At 37.1% G+C, this 10861-nt stretch overlaps 1 protein-coding gene across 1 annotated transcript; it reads right to left on the bottom strand.

Annotated features, from left to right (window-relative positions):
- Positions 1-330: 330 nt before the first annotated feature.
- On the bottom strand, positions 331-4522 carry LOC132562195 (carbohydrate sulfotransferase 10-like). The gene is made up of 2 exons (XM_060226925.1): positions 3728-4522; positions 331-555 (listed from the first exon to the last, which is right to left on the bottom strand). The coding sequence occupies exons 1-2, from the start codon at positions 4520-4522 to the stop codon at positions 331-333; spliced, it is 1020 nt and encodes a 339-aa protein (XP_060082908.1).
- Positions 4523-10861: the final 6339 nt, after the last annotated feature.

Here is a 10861-nt window from a genome sequence, read left to right on the forward strand (position 1 = left end):
TTACCCAGCAAAATAGTCTTCCATTTCAACGCCTAAAACAAAATCACTCTTGGTAAATTTCTCCCATGTGCTAAATGAGAATATTGCGAACGTTGAACGTATTTTAGACCGAAATAGTTGTGTAAAATATGATATTCGAGACACACAACTACAATAATTTTATCAAACACAAATATGAGATTTAAAATCCTACATATCACATGTTTGACATGCAAAGAGCAACTAATTATTTGAAATGAAAAAAAATCCGAAATAAGGGCAGGCTTTGTCGTACGATGTTGAGTTGTTCTCAGGTAAACAAAATCTGGTGAGTAAATACGATTATCTTTGCTACCTTTGAACAAAGTGAGGAGGAGACCGATCATAGCTAAAAAGTTGAAAGTCTTGTGAAAATCTAGTTTGCACTTTTGCGATCGTATCAGACTTAACACTATCGTAGGCGTCTCGTAATGCGCGTTCCCTTTGTCGGAGTCTCTGACGCTCTGTTACAGGGCTGCGATGTATTTGTTCTATAATGAGAGATGTCACGCTATCGGCGGTAAACGCAGGTAAGTTCTGAAACATAAAACACATGTAAATATATTCCCTTTAATTGTTGGCAAATCAGTTCATCTGGTAAAAAAATCATAGACCACACAAACAAGTTAAAACGTACCTTTTCAAGGGAAAAAATAACAAATCATTGAGTGTGTAAAGACTCGTTAATGATGCTAGGTGGTCGAAAGTTTAGAGACCCACCATAAATGATAGAAATTCGCACGCGACTTTAGCTTAAACGAAGGAGCTAAGTCAATATTTAGCTCCACATCATAAAGTTGAAATTCGTATTGAAAGATGTTATTCACTTGTGTGTACAATCTCCAAGATTGCAGATGGCGAACATTTAGTGTCTACGAACCGTAGCGTGCATACCATGATAATTGTACAAAGACACACAAAGGAATAGCACCCTTTGATACATAAATACCGTAGAGCCAAACAGTATCATACAATCTGAATCATTTAACTACGAATCAGAACATACACGTGCACTTTTGAAGTTAATTGAACTTAATTGATGAATTATTGATGTAAGTACACTTCTATATCAGGTTTACGAAATTTATTTCGACCAATTTGAATTTTCCGCATTTGCCTCCTAGGTTTCAGAATTTAGACCATTAACATCACTGACGAGTCCTAGAAGGACGAAACAGCTGTATGATGTAGCATCGCTGACGAGTCCTAGAAGGACGATACAGCTGTGTGATGTAGTAACACTGACGAGTCTTAGAAGGACGATACAGCTGTGTGATGTAACATCACTGACGAGTCCTAGAAGGACGATACAGCTGTATGATGTAGCATCACTGACGAGTCCTAGAAGGACGAAACAGCTGTATGATGTAGCATCACTGACGAGTCCTAGAAGGACGATACAGCTGTATGATGTAGCATCACCGACGAGTCCTAGAAGGACGATACAGCTGTGTGATGTAGCATCACTGACGAGTCCTAGAAGGACGATACAGCTGTATGATGTAGCATCACTGACGAGTCCTAGAAGGACGAAACAGCTGTATGATGTAGCATCACTGACGAGTCCTAGAAGGACGATACAGCTGTATGATGTAGCATCACTGACGAGTCCTAGAAGGACGATACAGCTGTATGATGTAGCATCACTGACGAGTCCTAGAAGGACGAAACAGCTGTATGATGTAACATCACTGACGAGTCCTAGAAGGACGATACAGCTGTATGATGTAGCATCACTGACGAGTCCTAGAAGGACGATACAGCTGTGTGATGTAGCATCACTGACGAGTCCTAGAAGGACGATACAGCTGTATGATGAATTCATTGTTTGGCTCTATTACATCCAACTTTGTATTAAAAGGCGCTATTCACTTGTGCGTCTTTTGTAGTCTTCATACAGGAATCTAATTTACTAAATTCGTTTCTATCAATCCAGGTAACATGTATCATATATGTATATTCAAAACAAGTGTCACTGATCATAAAAACTAGGACTGGTGCCCGAAAGCAAACCCTCGGACCCGGAAGTCCTCAACCAGATTTGCAAACGAGTACAAATAATGTGCCTTCTGTATAAATTCAGTTATGAAAACCTCGTTCTTTTGATAATGAATCACACACACACATACCCACCATCTCTCTCTCACACACATGCACACACACACGCTCTCTCATCCAACAATTGCGAAACATATTTTTCACTATTGTTGGCCAGGATGTAAGTGCGCGAGGGATCTTATTATGGAAGGACACCAGAGTACTTGACGAAACCCAGGAAGATTACCCCATACCTTTCCACGTCCTGTCCAGAATCGAACCCCGAACGGCATAGAAAAAAGGCGAGTACGTCTAGGACCCGTCTATGATGCAAATGACCTTAATTGATAATAGACCCAGGAAGCTACTAAAGAATAAATGTGTTTATTAATCTAACGATCAATGACAACATATTTTTCAAAACCGTATACAATAAATATCGATTCACAAATAGGTGAATCAATCAAATGCTAGGGAGACAACTCACATATACGTAAAACAGGAATGTGTACAGGACACAAGAGCTACTATACACTTACATACTGATAAGGCAGAGTTCAGCTATTAAAATATGGTTTTCTAGTTCTGCTATGTCTCGTCAATGAAAATGGGACATCATTTTTAAAGAGGTGGCAGAGGTTGACCTTATATGGTGAGATTAACTTATCCCATGATCTAATGGGATTCAAAAAAATTATAATATTGGATTTTTCAAAAGAATGTTAAAAAAAAAATCTCGTGTATATTCTTAACCTTGCTAGTAATTATGTCAATTAAAACGTCTTAGCATGCAGGTTGTGGGATTCCAATCCCAAGAATTAAGCACCTGCAAGCTGAAAGTGTTGTACAGAATACTTACAAGATGATAACACCTTTCAATACAAATTTATAACTGGACAACGAACAAACTACCAATTAGACTGCATTAAATAGTTTTTTTCGTCTGAAGGTTCTGAAGTGTTGGAAAGTGACTGAAGAAGTTGAAAGTGGTCAAAAAATGTCAAAATTTGGTTAAGAGGTACAGCAAGCGGAAGTTTAGTAAATTTAAGAATTGATATAAAAACAAATTACACAAATATGTCAAATATAGGATTTTTTTTTATATTCTGAATAAATCAAAACGGCATATTCATGTTTATGGTAAATATCGGTAACTGAAGTTAACCAGGAGGATATATTTTATATTTGCCATCGTTAAACACTGCTAATACAATTATATACAACACAGACGCCGGTCACCATGATTAATTGATCCGAGGTAAAATAACATGGAATAACTGGAAGCAGTCATTTAATTTATCGAGACATATACGTTGTAAATCCCAATGACATCATACAGTGTTGCCTGTGAAACATTGTAAAAATACCCACTAAAATATATATTGTAAAAACATTGTCTGTCTTCCAAATTTGAATTTCAGATAACTATATCATAAAGAAATCTGATATCCATTTTTGTTTACTTTTATAGCTAACAAAACATTCAATGACTTTATAAAGATAAAGAATTTCTTACTTTGAATGAATGTCCCGGGAACGTTAACGAGGTGTGTATGTATCCCTGATACTGTAATACTGTCCACAGTCTTTCCATAAACAGAATTTTGTCCGTGCAATCATCTTTGTACAAACTATAATACCACATATGAGACGAAATCCAAGAGTAAATCACATCCTTCTGTGTTTTTCTACCAATCATATCCATCACAGCGCGTCGCTTCTGATCGGTGATGTTCATCACTTCTAGGACATGCTCTGTATCAGAAGTCAGTGTCTCTTGTTTACATATGACGTCATAGCGTACAGAGCATGGATGACACAGACTCGACACGGGCAAAACGTGCCTGTCAACCCGCCTGTCGCCGAGACTAATATTCGTCACATAATTTAAAAACTCGTCAAATGAAATATCAAATCCACAGAAACCGTCTCTTATTTTTCGGTGACTTTTAGCTATGGTCTTAGCCAATTCTCTTCCCCATATACCCAAGATAAAATATTTGTCTAAATAGGCCGAAAATAGCCTGGTATATGGATCTCTAGTGACAAGGGTCATCTTCATATCACGTGATCTACGTTTCATTACGGTGCCAAGAGTTGCTTCATTTCTACCGTGCACTATTTCCCGGTTTACATAAAACATGTTTTCCTTAAGATTTCCTTCATACTCTAGTAAATTTACCACGATTCCGATGAAGGTACTTCCTGTCTTTGGTGCTTTACAAAACGCCACATTGTTGGATTTGGAATAAAAGTATACCGGAGTGATATTGTCTATGTCTGTCTCCTGGACTTGGGTACATTTCTCTTGTAGGATAGTTTTTCTATTTCCATGCGTCTGAGAACGATCGGGTGACTTTGCAGTTACTTTCCCGATCGAATCAATTAATTTCAGGATTTCTAGTCCGTTCTTCCTTGAATATTTCAATCCGATGTTAAGGAAATGTTTGTCTGGGTTGCCAGCCATCTTAAACACTTGGATATCTAAACCAAAGACAGTGTATGGCTATGACAAATATAATATTTTATGTTTGTATATAAAACAAAATCCGTTTGTAAATATCGATGAGAATGTCAATGAATAATAGGAAATGTTAGTAAAACAGATAATTTCCTTATGTTGAATGCACTACGTAGCATTATGACTTTTACAGTGTAACAGAATTATATATATTTTAAAATGGTTTAAACGTTTTATTGATCTTTTTTTTCAAAATTAATTGATAAATATTCCGAGAAATTATTTGTCCTTTAACCGTTAAATTTCCGTAACAGTCGAGAGGCGACTAATGTGATTGTTATCCCGCCCATTGGTTTCGTTGTTACTAACTCTGTTTAATATGGTGTTATTTATGGTGAAGTTTCACGGTCGTCATTGTGATCTCATTCAGAAATATTCTATTTGTTTATGCGAAGTGAAGCTGGATGGGTTGTATGCTCGTTAGGTTACCTGTTGATTCCGTTGTTTTATACCCAATACTCATTTGAGAACGTGACATTACTTAATTGGATTTACCAAGATTTACATGGCGGGTGTTGTCTATGAAGGAGAAGACGCTGACTCTTCCGGAACACCTGGCATTATTCTTCTTGTACTTTTTAAGGAGTCTTTCAGTGATAATTTTCGTTTATTCACAGTTTGCCGTAGTTTTATTGAATTTGAGTTTGGATTACGATTATGTAGACATGTTAGTATTTTCTTGTTTTTTTTTCTATAAGAACTTTACAGACCACCATGATCTAACATTTTTAAACAAGAAATGAGAATGGAAATATGATAAGATATTCAGTGTATATATGTATAAATTGTTCTGTATAACATCCATGGTCCCTTTGTAATATTCAACCTAAGGTAGATTTGAATTTGAAAAATGATAGATATAACACTTCTGATAAAAACTCAAAAGTATTATTTTATTATAAGTCCATACTGTGAATATGACATATAACTAACCACTCACCTGTTTGTTGTTGAATCGTAATGAAAGCCGTTACACACAGACATAGTAATACAGAGGCTGACAGCATGGGTCTGTATGACCACGACATCTCAGGCGCCACAACAGTTCTGGACAGATATCTCTATAATTCAATACCTGTAAACGTGATATGACTAGTGCCAATAAAGTTACCCGTTACGACCTCCTACAGCGACTGGTAGTTCCACAATCGTCCAGGCATCTCGTCAGTTCTTTTATGGTAATATATAATTTAAACTGTCATTAAACATGACTTACCAGTTGACTGTTGTCTGAACTACAACTCTTTGAAAGATGTAATGGAGTTCTCATATATAGGCAATTAAATATTAAAATTAGATGAAAGTATATGTACAATATGTAGGTAAATCAATGGGTGTTTGATAGGGAATTTATGACATGCGTGTCTAATATCAGGGAGCGTGACGTTATATTCTGTTATAGCTTCTAAGATAGCTTTGGTTCCAATTTCTGCTCAGTTATAACTCCTTAGAAAGATTAACGCTCCAATTTCTATCAATATTTGATGGACGTCGATGAATCTGTGACGTATTTTTGTACATCATAACACAGGAAGGTTATTGATTTGATAGCATAACAATGATTGCGATAGAGATATCGCTTGATCTACTGCATGTTGTTCTTCAACTTTGGACCATTTTTAAGAAGCATGTCTCCAGCCTACACAGTTCACAAAATCAACAACTGCATTGTGACGTAATCAAATCGGTCGATGCGGACTGAGGGCAGGTTTTATGGCGGTCGTCTTGATTTCGTTAGGGAATATTCCACATGAATAACGATGTTACTTTATTGTCCGTAAGGGTCCATTATGGTTTCGCGGAATATTTTAACGTTTTTCTTTCTAGAACGTGACCGACTGGATACTTCGGTATACATCAAGCAGCAAATTTTATTATATGTCAATCACAGGTGATAGACACTGCTAGCGGACGTTTAGTCATCGAGGTTTGATGCAAACTGCAAGCCACCTTTTGATTTACTTAAATAGCTGCACGGTTCGGAATATGCATTGTTCCAAAATTATCTGCTACATGATAATTACAAAATGTATCGAATCACGGGGCTATTGCACCTCTCCATTCCATCTAGATTCTTAATTTTATTTTGATCATTCCAGATTTATAAATCTCAGTCGTCTATAAGACTACAAAATACAAGCCCCTTAGCATTATCTTCAAGTCCTAGAAGGAAAAACAACTGTATGATGCATTTTAATTCATTGCTTGGCTTTACTTTACTATAAATTAGTCTCAATGTGTATTTTTCACTTATTTGTCTTGTATCTTGTATCTTACACTTTATAAATAACATTCTTAGACAGACAGACAGACAGACAGACAGACAGACAGGCAGGCAGGCAGGCAGGCAGGCAGGCAGGCAGGCAGGCAGGTAGGTAGGTAGGTAGGTAGAAGATAGACAGACAGACAGACAGACAGAAGATAGATAGACAGACAGACAGACAGACAGACAGATATTCTTTATTTCCTCATTCATTTGAGATTACAAACAATTTAACATAGTGCAGTGCATAGAATTATAGTATGTGACAAAAGAATGGCCTTAATATTTAAAGATGAAAGTAAAGTTTTTTTTCCCAGTTCAATATTTCGTCAGTTCAGGATTTAAGTGTTATGATATCATTTCATTTATTTTGATTTACATTTTAGGAATCACCTTTGCGATGCATTTCATCATATCAGCTCAGTGATTGTTCGATATATCAATGTCACTTGAACGTTTTCCAAGAATGAGTTCTGTTAGTTGTCTTTCACTCATTTCTGAGAATGTTATATAGTCGTTTACCTGTAGGAAGTTAACAATTATTTCTAGAATCAGATCTCTTTCAGCGAACAGGATGTAACATTCTACGATAAAATGTACAGCTATGTCAGCGACAGTTTTACCACACAGTTTACAATAACAGAATCAGCTTCGGAGACAAACGATAGATATATTAGTTCAGATAATATCCATGTGTCCTTCACATTAAGCTTGGACAATCTCCACAGCGGATGTATACCTAATTTTACACGAACATTTGAGAAAATCTGTAGGCTATCCTTTATTGCCAGAGTTTCCCTCCATTTGAACTCTTCTTTCGTCTTTATAACTCGTTTCACAATTTTTTTCCATGAAGATTTAACCGAAATTTCGTCTTCAGGGTGATATAATCTAAAGAATGTTTCTATATTGTAGTTTTTCATAATTTTTTGAATGTCCGGTATGGAACCTAGAGATTTGTCTTTGTTTGTTGTATATTCGTATTCTCTAAACCTTGCAATGAATAATTGTTTCCACAGAAATAGATAATCTCCTAAACAAAGCTTATTCCAACGAAGCAGTTTTTCTTTAGGGATCTCTCCGCTTATTTCTTGTAATCCCAAGGAAGAGATAGTTACGGCATTCGGAGACCGTGTATCAAAACCTTAAATACATCGCGCCGCTTTACGTTGAAAGACTTCCATGTCATTCAATGTAGTGGTGGAAAAGTTATTCCACAGTTCACATCCAAAAAGAAGAGACGATAATATTACTTTACACCATATTGACACACTGGCAACAGGACTCATTCCATTATAATGAACACCAATTGATATAAGGTTATTCAATTTCTTTCGATTTTTGTTAATGGCTTCGCACATCGCTAAGTCGCATTTTAAATTCTCGCTGAATATCATACCGGCGTAAATTTTGGAAGTCTGGATTGGAATTATGTCTTGTCCGAGGGAGATATTGCATTTTCCATGGTCAGTCTTTCTGCCGCCTCCTTTACGAAATAATGCAGCTGCACTTTTGCTACAGTTGTATTTTAGTCTCCATTTACACGAGTAATCATATACAATATCTAAGAGCCGTTGGAGTGCTGCATTGCTTCCGGATATGACACAGGTATCACCTGCTAACAGTATACAAGGAACATGTATGTTTCCGATCAGTATTCCATTTTGAGACTCATCTAATTCTTACGCGAGATCGTCTATCATTACCAGAAACATCCAGGCGGATAGGATTCGGCCTTGACCGACCCCCTGTGTGATGTCATAGGGTTCCGACAAAAGTCTCCATGTTTTCGAATTTACTCCTAGCTGATAGAGTTTGTGAAATAGCCCTGCGATCCAGACACTATTAAATGCTTTCTGGTCGTCTAGAAAGGCTACACATATGTAGGATAAATCCCGCTGTAATACTGCCGCAACTCGGACGAAACCCTTGTTGGAATTTTGAAGGAAAATCAATCATCTCCGAGAACAAACGTAGTCGTCTATATATTACTTTCTCAAACAGTTTTTGGATAACTGACATCAGAGTTATGTCTCTATAACTTTTAACATCAAGTCTGTCTTTATTATTTCCTTTATACAATGTAAGAACTGTTCCTAATTCAAAATGTTCTGGACAGACTTCATTTTGTACGATACTATTAAAGATTTTAACTAGTAATTCTATTATAACATCAGCCACACATTGAAGATGTTCAATCGTTATTCTGTCGTGGCCAGCCGCCTTACCTTTGCTCATCAGTTTGAGTTCAAACAAAATGTCGTCTTTAGATATTGATGTATCTAGAATTGTTTCAACATGACTAAACGACCGTACGTGAATATCGTCTATTTCCGTTTCGATTCAATTTTTAAATGCTTCATCAAAATGTTCCATTTGTACAGGATTACTTAGAGATTTGTAGTGTTGGTACCATACATTCCTTAGTGCATCGTGGTCACGTACAATTTCGCCATTTACACGCAGTTCACGGCATGATCCTTTCGGCACCTTTTTTGCACAAACTGCTTTAAAGAATGTCCCAGTGTCTATTTCTGCGGCAGACATAAGATCATCATAATGCTTATTTATGTATAGATCTCTGGCATTATCCAACTCTCTTTTGAAGAGGCGCTTTGATTTTTTATATTCCGCAAATGTTATGTAGCAAAATCCTCGCGGCTGTCCATCTGCTATCCATATAGCTCGCTTCTCTCTCATTGTTTTATGTGCGGATTTGACATTTCCATATTTCCAATAGGGTTTCAGGTAGAACTTGAATTTTTGTGGGGTAGATAATCTATTGCAGCTCGGTTTAGCAGAGAACAAAACTTTGTCAACAGCGTATCAGTGCCGTTACAATTTACAGAAATAATATTGTCAAATTCTGTAATGCCCTTTTGAACTTCTGATCGTAAGGTGTTCAGATGGTCCCGGGTAACTCTTTTCCAATTTATTGTAAAAACCCTCGGTGCAGCGCGTAGTCGAATCTAGCCTATGGTATGTTACTGTAAATGATACGCTGATCGGTAGATGGTCGGATGTATTTGTAGCACACTCGTCTACAACTCCACTTCTTTGAAGCATATCCATTTTGTATTTTGGAAATAAAATATGATCTATAAATGTCCTATGTATTCCATTTTTTGTTGAATACGTATATGCAGGACCAAAAGACCAGTCTTGGCTATTTACCGAGCAAAGTTGACGTTGTTGCATAAACAATTGTAGAGCAGTTCCCTTTTCGTTCGCAGTTTCGTGGTTCTTACATCCGAAGTCTTTGGCTAAATGAGCGTTAAAGTCTCCAGTTATTACTACCATACTGTCGGTGGTGTATTTGTCATAGAGACTTTCCAACGTTTCGAGAGTGTTTACGTAATCCGCTTTGCTGCAGTTGGATGAGGGCATCAGCACGCCGATTATGTATATAGACATGTTATTACATAGTAACCTAGCGCTTATTGTTCGGGATGTGCAATCTACTGATATGATTGTAATACTTAGGGATACTTTCCACATTATACCGATACCACCGTATTCTGATGCGCGGGATCGCTCCTCAATCTCTATTGGTATTCGACTGTCAGTCAAATTGTAGCTACTGAAATGTTCATCGATGATATTCAAAAAGTCTGTCTGCTCAGGAAGTAACCAAGTTTCTGTAATACTTACTATGTCATTCGAAGATAGAAGTTCACTCAAGTATGGGGCACCATACATAACACCTCGCGCATTCCAGGCAACTAGATTTAAGCTTGTAGCAGTAACCATCAGTGTTATCAATATAGACATAGTAGAAGTGTGGTCCATTTTACGAGAATCCATCATTTTGCCTGCTTGTTGCGGTTTCCCAAGCACGAGCTCTTATGCAAGACGGCCAGAAGTTTTCTGAGAGGGATCGCTCATAGCAATCAGCGCGTATATTTAAGCGTAACGTGTAGTTTGGTGGTACCCAGCGATTTCCTTCCCACTTTTTCAATACACGAACGAACGTAACAATAACTCCCCGGGATAAGGCATATTCTTTTATGCTTTGACTGACG

This window comes from Ylistrum balloti, unplaced genomic scaffold (genome assembly GCF_031769215.1).
Source record: "Ylistrum balloti isolate Yb309-2 unplaced genomic scaffold, AGI_CSIRO_Ybal_v1 Utg371360, whole genome shotgun sequence".
In the NCBI taxonomy this organism is placed as follows: Eukaryota; Metazoa; Mollusca; class Bivalvia; order Pectinida; family Pectinidae; genus Ylistrum; species Ylistrum balloti.

What these genes read in the sequence shown, in the direction of transcription:
- LOC132562195 (XM_060226925.1), bottom strand. Translation starts at nt 4,522, where the DNA reads ATGGCTGGCAACCCAGACAAACATTTCCTTAACATCGGATTGAAATAT. An exon ending in GTAGAAAAACACAGAAGGAT is followed by an intron (nt 556 to 3,727) that starts GTGATTTACTCT and finishes TTTATGTTTCAG; the next exon opens with AACTTACCTGCGTTTACCGC.